A 16,849-nucleotide genomic window follows, 5' to 3' on the forward strand; every position below is an offset into this window, starting at 1 on the left:
TTATCACACAGAAATAATATTTTTTTATATCAAGGCCCTGATTTAAAAAAAAAAAGCCCAAAACATAAGGCCAGGAAGAGAGAGGTCAGCTGGTATTCCAGCAGAAAAGACCATTGAAGGGGAGCTGGGGTGAGTGTTGGGAAGATGTTTCATGAATCCTTTCTTGCCTCCAGCTTTGGTCCCTTCTGTCACATGTCAGATACTGCACAAATGAGAACCATGAAAATTTCACTTTTGTAACAAAATTTATTTCTGCTCTGTGGATACAAATCCCAAACATCAACAAACAAATTCCAGTGGAAAAATACCAGTCATTAACAATGAAAACTTTTATTATTATTTAATAAATAGAACTTTGGCATTCAAAATTCTAGCTGTAAACCCTACTTTAAAAAAAATTACAAAAAGAGGCAAGAACAACAAGCCTAAAGCTGAGCCAGCCAGTGGCTCCTTTACTTTTTACAATGAACACATTGTGATTAAGTCATGACAACTCTATTTACATATGAGGTATTCTGAGCAGTTCAAAAATAGAACCCAATTTACAAAACTACCAGTCTTAAGGGACTGATCCAGTACATATGTCAGCTGTGCTTTTAAAAGAGAGCTCCAGACACGCCTCCCCACTGAACTAGTGATATACTGTAATTAATATACATAGAAAAAACACATTATGATTTGTGTTTCCTGCTCACACATCGTATTCAAAGAAGCTGCATACAACAACCAGCCTAACATTCGAAATGTACACCTAGTAACTAGTTTCAGTACTTCTGTTTCTAGACATTATGCAGGAGTCCTTACTACAAAAGCTTATTAACAAAGTAATGGCAGGAAAGAAGAGAACAAGGTGCAGTCATCAGCACGCTAACAACTTATCTGAAGTTCCAGGGGAATATACATTTACTTCAGGCTAAAAAGGCACAAAGGTATGCAGCTGTGGAATTAATATTGCTAATGAGCTACTGGAATAAATCACCCCTTTAGATAACAACTACTGATCTGTTTGCAGTCTAAGAATGCAGATTAGTTCAGAACATCTTTTCTCCACTCATGGTAAAACTCATCATATGAATGAGAAGAGCACAACTGTACTTCCAACTGCACCTGCATCACACCTCTGCAAAGGGCAAGGAAAACTGGAGCAAATTATGCCCTGATGGAGAGACCACAGCGTGCTGTCACTGCCTGTGCTACGACAGCAGGTTGTGGAAGAAAGGGCTTGCTTTCCTCCTTTCCTTGTGCTCTTACCCTTCCCAAGAAAAACCAAAAAATGTTTAAAATAAAAGACAGGCAGTAAGGGCAAAGGAAGGAAGGAAACCTTTTGAAGTGAAAAGGATGGAATTTCAGGTCTTAAATTACTTCATGACCACCATCAGTTTGAAATGCTGGAGCCTGAGTGGGTGGTTACAGCAAATCTCCACAATTTCACACACCTGTCACACCACAAAGCTGCACAGTGGAGTTCAGCAACCTAAATCGCATTTACACGACTGAGCTGCATTACTTCTATATAGTAAATACTTCTATATAGTGAATACATCATCTATAGCTTGTCGGAAGACGGTTACTTTCCACATCTTTTTCAAAATACATTCTTTTAAATACAGTAGTTACTGTAAGTATCTTCTAGAGGATCATATAAATTCTATCTGAAACCATACAAAATGTTACTGTGCAGTTTGCTGACAGCCAGAACGGTACAGTATCCATTCATCTGCAGTTGTCTTCAGCCCTTGGGATTGTCTAATAGCTACAGCAAAAAGTTGTCATGACTAAATCGAAGCAATTCCAACGTTAACATTCGTTAATCACTTCTGTATTAAATATGCTGAATGAGACCATACACACTACATTTTAACCAATTAAACAGTCATGCATATCCTAGACAAAGCTTATTCCACTTAGAGGCATCTGTAAACCGATGCATATATATAGTAATTGCTACCACTACAATAGGCCAAATTTTAAGAAATCAAAGCAAAGTACTGTATCGCTGTAAATAATCAATTGGTAGTCTGCATCTTTGGCTTACACATCCATCATTCACCTCCCTATTTAATTTGACTGAGGCAGAAAAACTCAGGGGGTTTTAAAATCAAGTGCTTTCAAATCAACATAAATATTACAGGTTCTGTAACAAAAACATTAGAACACAAGATTACAGCACTGCAATCAAAAGTATTATGAATAAAATGGGATCTCCTCCCAGAACTTGCAACTAATACTTGAAAAGCATAAAAGCTCTGAAGTGCTTGGCAAATATAAACTACTCAACTCAAATTTGCAGTACAGTATCACCATTTAACAGGAGGGACAGTGGAGAAATACCAGCCAAGTGACAAGTTTAATAGTTCAAAGTGACTCAAAAGATCTCCTGCTCCCCTCTAATTGCTCTATTAAACTCCTTCTCATTTCTAACAAATGTAGATAAACGTGGGTTTTGGGGATTTTTTTTTTTATAGGTACAACATTGCCATCTAAGGAAGCAATAATGTGTAACTTGTGTGTTTCCTCTCTCCCTAATATTTCTGATTTATTATCGGAAACAGTATTGTTGAATTCTGATAGGAGACAGATGCCATAAACTAAAGACTATTTCACTGCAGGGATGAACCCAATCGACCACACCAGAGGAACGAGCTGAAGCCATAGTCACAAAAAACAGCACTGTCAGAGGCACAGCAAACTGTGCAAGCCCATTGGTACAAAGATCCTTGTTTTCAGTTTTGCACTAGTATAAAAGTACACCTTTGATGCAGCAGGTATGTATTAATGGGGAATAAATACTGTTAATGAGCTACCAGAGTAAATCATTCCTTTAGATAACAACCACTGATCTGTTTGCAGTCTAAGAATGCAGATTAGTTCAGAACATCTTTTCCCCACTCATAGCAGAACTCATATCAATGAGAAGAGCACAATTATACTTCCAACTGCACCTGCATCACACCACTGAGAAGGACAAGAAAGACTGGAGCAAATTACGCCCTGATAGAGAGACTGAAGTGTGCCTACAGAAAGAGCACAGAAATTTAAAATAAAATGGCCTCATTTTTTTCCTTGAAGTAGAAACTAGATAACCTCATTCAAGATTTTATCTAGACACTGTTTTAGTGCTCACAGGAGCTGAACCAGTCAGATTAATCTATCTGATAACACCATGTAGCAGTAATATAAATAGCAACACTACTTTTCACAAATTAGTCCAAGTCTAGTTTCAGGATAGAAAAAACTGTCAAATAAATAAATCCATACAGCTAAAACAATTAAACCACTAAATTTTAAAAACATTAACAGTAACCATTAAACAATGAACAGAAAGCAAAACACCACCAATTCAGAAAACAGAAGATATTCACTTTAGCCATAAAAATGTTACCCTAGAACTAACTTGGTTTGAATTTCTAAGCTTTCCAGGAGATTTCTGCTGTTATCCCCACTCCAGATCAGTTGACTGACTTGCACCTTAAGGCATTTGACACCTTCTTGCAATACCATACAAGTAAGAGATGCACGTATTTTATATTTTTTTTCTTAACAGTGCAATTTAAAAGTGGTTTTGCTCTTTGCAAGTTTTTGTTTCCTTCAGTTAAGTACTATTTTCCACCATGCATAACTGTGCAGTTAACTTGCAGTGATGTTCCTGGAAATGTCATTTTTCCCATGGGAGTTAAACAGCACTGCCAAGTGACACTCACTGAATAAGCTATGGAACATGAGCTTACTATTTTATGTAACTGCTTCCTACAAAAATGGAGAAATCAAGATTTCCCAAACAATGTGGAAAATTTTTCAGTCCTCAGACAACCAAGTATTTTTTACTGCTAACTGGAAACATTCTGTTTTGAGCCTTGATTTTGCCAAGGGTCAAACACCCTTTTTGTAACTGTGGTAAAAATGGCTGAGGTGGTGCACAACTTTATCAGAGGCCTTCAGGAAAAAAATACAGCAACCTTTTGAAATGGAAAGGACCTAAGGGGAAAAATAAGTACAAACACTAAAATACAGTTGTTGGTTGTTTTGGGTTCTTTTTTTCTTATAGCCATGGAGTATGTTGCAGTTTTATGTCTTACAGCTTCTCTGGTTCACAGACTTTGTACTACTGAAACTTCTTACAGCAACGTGAGAATGCTTCAAACAATCTGATACAGCTATATTTTATGGACATGTTTGCATAAAGGAGTTAAACCTGGGGCTTAACTCTCCTATTGGACACACAAGATTGACATCCATTACTAAAACCATCTTTCTTATATCCTAATTTTTGACAACTTGGAGAACAATTACTTTTTGAGTGCTCCAAGATTGTTCTAATCGCAATTCTTAGAGTGAAGTGCAGTGGCAGAAGCCTCTGGCTTCACTGTGTTCAGCCAGACATACACATGCATAGGTTCTTCAACCCTCTCCCCTCAGATCTGAACTCAGATAATGTCACACAATTTTCCTGGATGAAGGAAAGGACTGAGAGTTGTAGCAGCACAGCTGTTCTGAAGCTCTGGTTCCTAAAACTAGGCAAATTAATAAAATGAGCCCAAATGAAGGAAACAGAGTGTCCAACTGATTCATTCTTCACAGCTTGTTCCTACATTCAGTAGTTTGGAGAAAAGGTTTCTTGCAGTTTGTACCACTGTTCACACAATGACTGTCCCCTGCACACCAGACTCCTGGGATCAGTTACACACAGTCCTCGGAGATGCGTGTCTGGTGCTATTTGCAGCCTTCCCATATGGCTCTTTACTGGAAATGCAAAGACCTGTGACACAGCAGGACCTAGAAAGTCGTTTGCTACAGGATGGAGTGTTGTCACTGAGTGATGCAGTTGTCCCCCATGTCCTGGGCGTAGCGGTCCGACATGATAGTCCTTAACTCATCAATATCCTTCCGCAGCTGACAAACATCCATGAGCTTCTTTGAAAGGGTCTCTGTGCTGTGGTAATTTTCACTCTCTTCAGATGAACAGCTCAGTGCTACGAAAGACAACACCCAAGGTTAAAGCTCCAGTAGCTGTGTCCTGTGAATACTGCAACTAGTCACCTCCTTGGAAATAAGAGGCAGGTCATTTTAATTACATCAAGACAAGTCACGCTTCAGTGTGAGGAAAAATCTACAAAATGGGGTACCATGTGAACTTAAGCTCAATTCAGAGCCCATCAGTGCTTCTCTGAAAGACATGCTTTTCTGTTTGCACCAAGATCTAGACTTCCTGAAGTCTGATGAATCAGAACAGCAGTGGAAAAAAATGGATAGAGCAGGCCTTTTCTAGAGACTTTGGGAGTTTCTACAGGCACTCAGAAAAGAGGGCTAGCAGGCATGTAGCACTTCTTGCTGCACATGCACTGTACTTTACCTTTCTACCTTGCTGATGGTTCACTTCAGCAACCTGTCCACAAGATTAATTCTAATTAACATTCAGAGAACATCAGAATATGATATTTCAGGTCAACAAAACCAGCTTATTAGAAGCGAAGACCTAACATAAACTTTGTCTGACTGGTTTCAGGGCTTGCTTCTCATTTCCTGGTTAAATTTAACAGCTTAGGAAATGCTGAAGACTAGATGAACAGCACAAGAGATGAAGTTACCAGGCACAAGGCTTATTTAAAAAACCTGGACACCCCCTCTCCCAAACCAGACATACACATATACAAACAGGAGATGGATATTCCTATCACTTGACCCCAAGGGCTTTCAAACAAAGGTACGAGATGTGTTTAGCATCTGAGAACCCTCATAAGTGACTGCAGTGTGTCTCAGGAGGGACAGACACATGGCTACACACCTTTCTTTTCTAGAGTAGTGAACATATCCATGACTGGGTCCACATGAAGAGCCAGCTACCTGCTCTCCTGACTTGGCAAGGACCTGTGTAGTCACATGCATTTAGTGGCCCAGAGGCACTAAGAGCCCAGCTTTTCCAGAGAGCTCCACGAGTTCATGCTCCACTCCATCTGCATAGCAAGGGGACACAAGCTTGTCCAGATGGCAAGTTCGAGCACCACATTAGCTAAACTGTTCTTCTTTTGTATCAAAACATTTATTAAACACTGGAAAGTCAACACCACTTACATCTGATTCCCAGCAGTAAGGAAAGGTTAGGCTCCTTGCCCTGAGCTCTCTGGGTGAGAATACTGCACAGTGCTTTCAAGTCAAACAAGCAGTGGGACATTTCCTTGAACAACTGGTCTGCTACAGGCATCTTCTCAGATACTGGCTGCCTGGACTGCTCCACCAGCCGCATCTGCTCCTTCAGGCAGGCATTCTCTTCCATCAGTCTTTGGTTCTTTGTGAAAAGCAAGTGGAAAAAAGGGGAAAGTTAGTCTGCAGCATTCATTGTAGCAGAAAGTTTCAAGGCACAAATAGTATAATTAAAAATAATTGATTTCCAAACATAGGATCAGTGTTTCTGTACCACTCCAAAGAACAGCATACAGACAGCTTTTACATGGCTATTTCGAGTTATCATTACTTCCATCTATTACTTCTACTATCATTACTTAGCCATCTTTACCCTTTAAGTTCTCACTTCTAGAGGTAGGGGTGGTATGCATTATATAACTGCATGGGAGCAAGGACATTTAAGTATGTAATTAAGCTCATAAAGCCCTACCAAGGGATCTTATAATCATTCTGTAAGGTTCTTCCTGGCTCTGGTGTGGTAGAGGGCTAGGTTACTGGTGCTATTTTACTTACTTCAGAGAGAGTTTTATTCAACTGCTCTATATGTCTTTCTTTTTCCTCAAGCTCATTTGTCATCTTCTGAATTATCAGCTTTTCTTGTGAAAGCTTCTCTTGCATAGACTGAAATGAATGAAAACACAAGTTAACAATCTTAAACAACAACAAATAATAATAAAAAAAAAATGCTGCAATAAGGAATCGCCTGCTGTCAATTTCCCAGTTTTCAACCACAGAATTCACACTGAGAAATCATGAGGTACTGCCAAAATGGACAACTTTACTCTTGAAAGTACTCATGTTTATTCTACTATTTGGCTTTTAAATCTGTTGATATGTCTTTCTAGGTCATCTGGCAAAATTTAGAAAGAGGAACATTCAAGCCATCTTATCTGAATACTAACAATGAATAGAGACTATATAAACTCTGCAAGCACTTTGAAAGCACCCTGGTGCTTTCAAATAGAAAGGTCTCTTGAGCTGTGACTTGCCACCTGTAAGATTTATCAGTACTGAAAAGAAGGCAGGGAGTAATGAGAGGCAAGGCAGGCCCAACACTAAATGAAGTTTTTAAAGGCCTGTCTGGTCACAGGAGGTGTTGCAGCATTGACAAAATTGCCCTGCATACTCAGCTTGACACCACACAAGCAGTGGGGAGTCAGTACTATGTCATACTCTTTGCAAAACTGGAAAATGATGGTGCTAACATTTACAGACTTAATGTGGACTGAAAAAACCACAACACTTCATTTTTATGTCAGCAGTAAGAATGAGCAGGCAGAACCCAGATACGATTACTTGTTTTTAAAACCATTTTCATAGACTTTATCTGCTGCTCTTTTTACCCACAGCATGCCCTGCAAAAGGAAGTGCTGAAGTAACATGTATCCTAAAGATAAGCTCTTTGAGAAAGCACAGCTACACACATCAGTGGGAGGAAGGAGGCAAAGGAAACACCCTGGGCCAGGAGAGGGCAGGAAATAACTGCTTCAGGCATTTCCTTTGCGTGCTTGCAGATGAGCAGAACCTGGAATGATGTTGAATCACTGCCTTTAGTTTTTTAGAAATATTATCTACTGAGAAAAATAGCCATTACTAGGTTGGACTGAAGGTCTTTGCAGCTCCATCTGTGGTGTACAGACATCATATTTAAGAAGCATGAAGTGAACAGGACAATGCAGTGCCAAAAACGCTCTCCCAGCTTCCAAAGATCTTCCAATTTTAACAGTCTTTGATGAAGATCAAGTTCAGGGACACCCAGTGCCCCAGCTATGATAGATGCATTAGGACTACCATTTAAATGTTTCATATTCATGTCAATAACAGACAAAAAAGGTTTGACTGCCCAGCCTTCTGGAAGGGGGATGGTGGTAGGGAAGACAGGGTGAGAAATATTAACCTTCCCCAGTGTATTTTCAGAACTACATCTGCCACTAAATTTACATGACTTTGCAAACTAAGCAAAAAAACAACTTTTAGAATACACCAAGCAATGTGTACGCATTCAGCTCAAGAACTGCCCCATGTAATGGGAACTACTAGAACTATAAATCAATGTTTATTTTGAAAAGATACACCTAAGATCTATCATTCTCTGTCACCCTCATTTTAAAGCTCAGAAAAAGCACATGTGCTAAACAGCTTGGCTGAACCTATAGTTCATATATAGCTATGGCTAAGATTTCCACGTTTCTCATGGTGCTATGAATTCTCTATACTTCACCCTTAATTTTCCCATCTGCTTTCCAAAGTTACAACTTGGTGGCAATATTCCCAGCCTGGCACAGCTCGGGTTTATTGTGACTGACAAGATTGACAGATGTACTTTGGGTAACATAGGCATTGTACAAATCTGACTTACTTCTACTCTCCTTTTTGTACCAAAACTGTTAGTTTTGTGATGTCTAAATCATGTAAATATGAATTTATTTTTTAAAACACCACTGTCATTTACAATTTTTCTCTTTCTAAAGATGCACTATATATGCAGCACAGCATCTTGCCAAGACCAAACAAAAGTTTAATCCCTCTCACTCAGAACAACAAATCAATGAAGTAAAACCACACAAGCAAGATCAAAATAATTTCACCATGATTATGAGCAAATAGAAACTAATACTGCTTTATACAACTGCTGTCTGAAACAGAATTTGTTTTCAGCTTGGAAGTTAAAAACAATGAACTGAAATGCATTCTCAAGCGTAAGTTTACAATGTGGCAGAAGACAGGGAATAAAATGAGATCATCTTAGCTGAAGATAAATTGCATCTCTGTGCTGATAAGGGATTTCAATGTCTAATGAACTAATTTTCAATGCTTCCCAGATCACAAGTATGGAAGGCCAGGGAGATCAAGGATACAAAGCAGCTGCTATATTCTGCAAGTAATTTGAGGGCTGACATAATTTTCAAATCTTATTTTCTGTCCTTATACAAAATACCTCAAGAGGAAAAGAAAGAGGAACTCCTGGAGAACAGAACAGTACCCTGTTCACAGACAGTCACAATTATTCAGCATTTCCTAGTCCAGCTCCCTAAAGTCATGTCAGGCTAAGCACACAAAACACTGAAGACCATTAGTCTCAAAATAAAGGTAATAGTGAGAAAAAGATCAGAAAGTTTAGGAAACATGGAAAGACCTAGGTTGATGATAGCTTACACTCAGCAAGTTGTGTGTATCTCTAATAAGCACAACATATATATGGAGTATATATGTAAATAATCTTAACTACAAAAAGGGACAGAGAACCTCAAAAAGGTTATGAAGTTGAAGCTGAACTTCTTTTTTAATTATCTAACACCTGAAACAGTATTTGACTATATCACAATTTTTGCATATACCAGTCTGCTCCATGCAAACATCTCAGTTTGATAAAATCAGTCTTCTTCAAACCTTGTGAAGCTAAGTAAGTGAATTTCCTTTCCAGTTAATATATGTACCTCATGTTTCAACCTAAATTCTCCTACTCCTTCTCTACAGATACATTTCATACACTGCAATCTAATCAAACAAATACATGGCTGTTGACAGGAATCAGGCCTCCTGTCATAGAGGCAGAGAAAGGAAGCAATTTAACAGTGGGAGAAAACTTTCAATAGACAAATGACATTCTAGAAGAGAAATGTGGAAACTAGAGTTTGGCTTCAATATTTGCTGAAAACAGATGTTTAGGTTTTTTTAAATGCTCAGCTTTTTCTATTGCAAGCAATACCTTCTTCTCTAAAAGCTGTATAACATTTCTTTTTCTCCACAACAAACAGCGGTCACTGAGTAACTTTCAACACTCTGTTAATCAGATCTACAGAGCTGCAGCTGACTCCTAGCTGACAACCTCTGCTGTCTAGAAAAATCTCTGGCTGCAAGCTGGGTACCTGAGATCCACCAAGACAGTTAAGGTATCTAAGTGTCAGAAACCAGTTGAACAGGGTGAAGCGGGATGATTTAGAAAGGCACCTGTCTCTTCTAACAAACTGAACAATGAAGCCCCTAAGCAACACTGCTTTTGTACTTTGGAAGATCCACTAGACCAGCAGAATAAGGATGCAACATAGCAACAGTTTTTCACTTTTTGATGAGAACCAGTGAAGTGCTAAACCACAGAGACATAATGACTACACTATGAGCCTGAAAGAGACCATGGGTTACTATAGTCCACCTATAAGATTAAGGTTTTTGGCATTTCTCCCTTTGACTCCTATTCAGAAAGAAAAAAGAATAAAATCTAACTTTAGCAATGTTATTCTTATGAACTAAAAATGTACACAGTAAACAACAGAATATACACTCTTCCTTACCTGCATGTCCAAAATCAGTCCAGTTATCTGATTTTGTTGATTGTCTATAATCTAGAACATAAAATTGAGCAATTTAGAAGGCTTAAATATCTTCAGATCGTTGTCTAAAAATTAGCCTACAGGTGTATAGACAGATTCTAATTAGCATCTTTAAAAATGCAAATGACAGTACAGTTCAACTCTGACAGAACACAAAATTCATGCAAAATCAATGTTCTGAACAGAGACAGGTAGGTCTTGAAAGGTCATTTGAATTAGCAACGAATAAGTAATTCTTTAGTGAGATATTTATTTCTATATTTTAAAAAAGGGAAGTGCAGGACTTAAGGTTAAAGACACCACCAGAAGATAACTTGCAGACTAACCTTACTGGCTTTCTCATTCTTCTCTTTGAGACATTCATTCTCACTCTGAAGCTGTTTTGTGTCCAACATAGGAAGCCGGATACCATCTTCCAGGCATTTTTCTACTTTCTGTTGTAAACTGCCATTCAACATGAAAGAAAGATTAAGTGGCCTAATAGAAACCAGAGGGTTGTGTGTTCTAGGAAAAAATTAGAAACTTGCACCATCTTCCCAACCAGAACTGTAAAACTGTTCCTAGCAGAATCCAGCCTTATGAATGAGCATATAATTCATGCACCAACAGTGCATGAATGATGCAAAAATTCTGAACTACTCAAGTTGCCATGGCACTGACAAGGGCAGATTCATGCAGATGAATGCTGGTTTTATGTGCCATATTCTGTGCTGAGTCTCCCAACAGGCAGAGCTCCAGCAGTACGGTGTAGGGAGAGAGGGCAGAGAGGAGCAAAGCAAAGCTTTACAATGCTCACAGTAGCTCTGTGCTACTGGGGGAGGCAAAGCATAGATCAGAGGCATCTTCACAGCTTTGAGAGCTTTTAAATCAGACTGTCTCACTGGGGCACATGCAACTTGAAGTGGAGTCCAGAATCAGACACTGTGCCTAGTGCTGGTGGCCCATCCATCACAGCCTCTGTGACTCATAATGGTGAGCCCAAGGCCATTCCTGACAGGAATGCTCCCACACAAGGGCATGGCCTTCAGACCATCCATTGCTCAACTCAACCCATACGTGCAGCTACAGCCTCTCTCTGCTACCTTCTCTCAGAAAGGAAATACGCTTTATTAGTGCTAATCTTGCTGTCTTATTTAGAAACCAGAGGTCACCCCAACTATTTGGAGGCTTTCAGAAAAGACAGAATGATCCCACTCTAGATTGTGAGAGCACGAAGGGCTTCCATTGGTAAGATGGAAACAATGTGACAACAATTTGGCTGGCAAGGTGTCCCAGCCAGCTCGCCTTTCATCATGGAAACCTTTCAGACTTCTGTGGCATGCACCTTTCCCCAGTGCAGGGACAAGAAACTGCAGGAACATCCACAGATACTTGAAAGTGATTCTCCCCTACTTCCCTCTCCTCTTTAATAAAAAAAAAAATTAAAAAATTGTTTGAGTAGGTCCCCTGATCTAAAATACCTTTTCTATTTCCCACACCTGGATTATCTGTCCAATTTGTTTTTTCATACTTAGGTAAGTTCAATGACAACTTATTAACTACAGCTATATTTCCTTGTAAATACCTGCACCCTTGATGAAAAGGTAAGAAATATCTGGAATTTCTTGGTATCTTTGACCCTTCCCTGATATACCCATCAGCCAATATCCAGCTTTTCCATAGCTCATGACAGCATCAGTTATTAAATAGCCCTACTGACAGCTTCTATATAATGCCCCTTTGCCACACAAGTTTGTTCCATCCTCTATCTGCCAACAGGCTATGATGCCACTGCTGGAGTGTCCAACAGCCTGAAGGACAGACAGCAAAGAATGCCCTAGGCTCACTCTTCTCTGTGGTGTTCATTACAACTTGCCATGGAGCAAGCTGAAAAACCCCTACCATAAAAATTCATTAGCACTGTAATAGACTAAGACTGCAGAGCATTAGGTCTTGACATCAGGTGGGGAAGCACACCCACTGCAGGGCACAGCCTGAGGAGCTGTTCATACCTCTGCACTGTTGTGACCAGCTCTTTCTCTTTTTTCTTCTGAGATGCCAGCTGCAATTCTCTCTCTCTGCACTGTGACCGGGCTTCTCCGAGTTTCTTTTCCAACTCAGCCATGGTTTCTTGAAGTTGCTTGTTCTTCTCTTCTAGAATTTGCAGCTAACACAAGGTTACATTAGTCAGTCACAGTGTCACACCAGCAGAACAGCTCGTGTCAGACCACAGCCTTGCAGTGACCTGCTGCATAGTTTCACACCTGTGTCACTTCTCTGACTCTGAGAAATCCTAATACCTACAGTTATTTCTAAAAGATTGAAATACTTCGCTTCCTAAACATAAGGGTGAAAAAAGAGATTTTGAAACAGTAAAATATTTGAGAAGAGATATTAGGGAAGTTACTTATATTTTCAAGATGTAAACAAACCCCTTTTACCTTACCTGTTTAGTCTGCCCTTCTATATCATCTAGTGTTGGAAGGTCAGCCAGGTATTTTTCTAAGGTTTCAATTCGTCTTTGTTTTTCTTTGTTCTGCTCAGACTCTTTCTGGCATTTCTTTTTCAGGCTATTAATATATCGGTCTCTAGTTTTAAGCTAGAAGAAAGAAAGAGTACATGCTTTATGATAACAGTAAAAAATAAGCCTGCTTTCAAAGGCTTAACTCTCCAAGAACTGTACTCTCAGCTGCATGAAAACATTGGGTAAGAGCAGGAAACAAAACCAAAAATTATTAATCCCAACGGCTTCAAGTTATAGGCCCACGTGTCCTCAAACCACAACTGCTTCACCTCTGCCCAGAGCAATCCATGTGCCTTATGAATGAAAACACAAACAATTCAACACTTTAAACACTTAAAATGTTAACACATTAACACTTGTTAATTCTTTCACCCACTGAGATGTTCATATGCAACAAATAATCAGGATATGTTTTAGTTCCTCTGGACTAGGAAAACAATTTAAAACATGAGAACCAAGAACTTAATCTAGCAAAAAATGGAAGCCACACCCTTGACTCTGATGCAGTCTGACAATCACATCAGAGGACATCAGATCAGCATAGTTGCTTTCTTAAACACCTTTTCTACGGGCACCTTAATTTTCTGTAAGCCCGGAAAAGACTTTTTGTAGTATGTTACATTTTTTCATATTCCTGGTACATCTTTTGCTTTATTACCTAAATCAAATAAAGCAGAAAGAAAGGCTGAAAAAAGAGTATTTATTTTCCACTGTCCTTTCTCTCCTGGAGAGCTTTTTGTTCAGTGTACAGAATGGACAGGTGTTAAGGGGCAAATGGGGACTGTGCCCAAAATCAGGGCCCAGCCTACACACCATGCTGCTAACACAAGTACTGCTGCACAGGTCCTCACCACTGCCTCTGCCCGCCAGTCCCTACAATCCAGGAATCCAGGCAGGAAAAGCTCACAAAGGAGGAAGCAGCAGTATCCAATTTCTGCCCTTCCTGCCTCAGTGAAAAGCATACTGAGGGTTCACCGGAAATGGTAAGGCAGAGTTTTGAGATTAATTATGCATTCTTCTTTGTTTTCCCACCTGACATGTCACTGTGTCACATTGCATGTATCCCTTGAACGTGATATAATAGAAATTAAGCCCAGTAATTAAAGAAGATGAGGTAACAGTGACAATGTACCCCTGAAACATTAATTAGTCACCCCTTGGTCAATGGCACATGTCTGCTTGCAATAAAGGGAGGCTCTGAGTACATTCAAAACTACCCCTGGGAATTCCTTAAGCCTGGAAAGAAACCCTTTGTCTAAACAGTTCTAAGAACACAGCTATCTTTGTCTCAGACTAAAGTCCACCCTGCACATTCTAAGAAAGCTACAAGAGAACCACTCGAGCTGAATGGGCACATATGGGCTGGTAAGTGCATCTCAAGGCTTGAGGGCCACATTTACAAACCATGCTAAAAATAAGGATTTAATTTTCACAATCTGTGTTTTTAAATGATACTTTATTTACTGTCATAAACACTGTAAGCTACAAAAACTAGCAGGTTTTTTTTTTTTTTCCCCAAAGCTTAACTAGTACCTGATTAAAACTGTTACCATGATTACCATTTTAACTAAAATCACTTTCAAGGATATATTCTCTACAAGTCCAGATTTATCCTCTACCAACGCCTGAAATCATTAATCCTCTTTTTCTATCACAGATAGTTTAGTGACCTTTTGAAAATAACTCAGGCACCCAGATACTGAGTTGCTTTCTAGCAAACATATGCTGCTGCAACAGTGTCAAAAAGAAATGTGGAACAGGAAAGACACTTACTTTCTCCTCCATTTTCTTTTTCTCTTCACTGGATTTGGTTGAAAGTTGTTTCACAATTTCACTGAGTTGCAATTCCTTGTTCTCAGCTGCTGCAATCTTTCGCTCAAGCTCCTCGAGGTGGGATGCTGATCTTTCTGAAATGTGAGGTTGCAGTGGTGTGCTCTCATACTGTGGTTGCTTATGAAAAGAAATAAAATAATCACACAAATATTCACTCACACCACTGTACACTTGAACTGCAGAGCAAAACTGTCCCGCATTTTTTTTTAGCTGTCAGGAAGGGTGGGGTTTGATTTTTCAAACACTGAAATACGTGGTAACAGCATGTGTTTCAGGAATCTGAAACAAGAAAACAAAGAAGCTGGACACCTTTACACTCATAATAAATGCACAAGAACATTGTGTGGCCACTTTCCCCCTCAGATTCATAGAAGATGTGTGATCCCAAAATAAATCCCTATAAATGCAGATAAAAAGCATTTCCAAAACAAATCACTACCCCTGCACTATCATACCATCTCCTGGGAAGAAAAACATTTTAAATTTGCTTTGTGTGTACTAAAGTAAGAGACACTTCAAATCCCAAGACCTTTCTAAAGCAGAACATCAGTACTAGTCAAAGCTTAGAGCTATCACTCCTGGGTTGAGAATGGTGCAAGAACAAGCTTGAGACTAGAGCTACAGTCAGAAGGCAGGTCTCCTATCTTTTGTCCTGTATAGCAAAACTTCCATCTCTGCTGGCCAGAGACAGGCAAGCACAAAATGGAAGTTGGCTGCATGTGGTATGAAAAAGGAGATTGCATCCCATTAGGCTTTCAAGATTCTTTTAATAACATAGATTGGTTATCTTTAAAAACACTGTCTGTATAATTTCTTTTAACTAGTGACATTCCTTCAGCAAAGTATTAAGAAATTAAAAAGTTCATTAAACTAGATTTCTTTTATAAATTCATCTTATAGAAGACAAGCAGAAACCCAAACACAAATCAAGCAGAAACCCAAATACATTATAAACTTTCAAGTTTCTTTAAATTATGAAAGAGGAATGCGCCTGCTGCTTTATTTGAAGCATAACATACATATGTGCACTAAAATTTCAGTTTCTGAAATATTGTTTCTTTTGTTTATTTGTTTGTGTCTTTTGTTTGCATCTTCTCTCCTGCACACCCTCCCCCCTGCAAATAAAAATGAAAAAAAAAAGTCTTAATCTGGACATATTTTGAAGTATTTTATAGAAGGAGATCTGGAAGCAACAAAAGCCTAGACATTCCTAGATGTTTCAAAAAGCCTCTGTATACCTAACTTCACACTGAGGCTCCACTTGAATTTCTCTGCTGTCACACAAACCACAGTCTCACCTGAGATAACAGAGTACAGCTGTGTTATTCCAAGTACACAAATAACGTCACACTGAAGTACCCCAGCTGAGATTCTACTGCAGTGTTTGTGAAAGAAAAAGATAACATAATAAAAGAGGGACAGAAAAGCTATTTCTCTGCATATCTGCCTTTAACAATCCCTTGCTGCATTGCCTTTTAGATATGCCAAGGCCTGGAGATGGAATTTGTGTGCTATAAGCAGCCACAGTCCTCACATTGATCTGCACTTGGTGAACCTTTGCTACCTCATCCTTATGCTACTTGATACCTGTGCTAGGCAGATGAAACTTAGGACAAGTATACTCAAAATATCACCAGACATTCCCTTTCACAATAAGTGCTCCCTAAGAGTATCAGCCCATATCCTTTTCAGGTGTCTTGTTAAAAGGTACTCCACCAGTCTGTTTGCCTTCTCATATCTCCTCCATCTATTCTATCCATAAAATCTAATAATATAATCAGGAGGGCAGTATCTCCTCCTCTACAGAAAACCTCTATTACTTATTTTCAGATACTCTCCTGTCAAACTATTTTTTCTCCTACTATCTCTCTGTAGGACTACCATACATGCATGCTGTTAAACTCTTATTCTTATAGTGTCACAATCCCTCATTGCTATCTCATTTTTATCAGACTTCAAGACGTACAAGATTTTAACAAAACTTAGATTTCTGCAAATATAA

The 16,849-nt window shown here is 39.1% G+C and overlaps 1 protein-coding gene across 4 annotated transcripts in view; it reads right to left on the reverse strand.

The window, feature by feature from the left end:
• Window positions 1-226: 226 nt before the first annotated feature.
• Window positions 227-16,849, reverse strand: part of CEP85L (centrosomal protein 85L) — a 136,220-nt gene continuing 119,597 nt past the window's right edge. For all 4 annotated transcript variants that reach the window (XM_086876882.1, XM_086876883.1, XM_023924121.2 and 1 more), the window contains exons 6-13: window positions 14,788-14,964; window positions 12,937-13,089; window positions 12,503-12,657; window positions 10,838-10,955; window positions 10,473-10,523; window positions 6,694-6,801; window positions 6,070-6,283; window positions 227-4,970 (exon numbers count right to left, since the gene is read on the reverse strand). In XM_086876882.1, coding sequence (XP_086733008.1) covers window positions 4,807-4,970; window positions 6,070-6,283; window positions 6,694-6,801; window positions 10,473-10,523; window positions 10,838-10,955; window positions 12,503-12,657; window positions 12,937-13,089; window positions 14,788-14,964 — 1,140 coding nt within the window. In that variant the 3' untranslated portion in view covers window positions 227-4,806. The remainder of the gene's footprint in view (window positions 4,971-6,069; window positions 6,284-6,693; window positions 6,802-10,472; window positions 10,524-10,837; window positions 10,956-12,502; window positions 12,658-12,936; window positions 13,090-14,787; window positions 14,965-16,849) is intronic.

This window comes from Cyanistes caeruleus, chromosome 2 (assembly GCF_971803275.1).
Source record: "Cyanistes caeruleus chromosome 2, bCyaCae1.hap1.1, whole genome shotgun sequence".
Taxonomy (NCBI): domain Eukaryota; kingdom Metazoa; phylum Chordata; class Aves; order Passeriformes; family Paridae; genus Cyanistes; species Cyanistes caeruleus.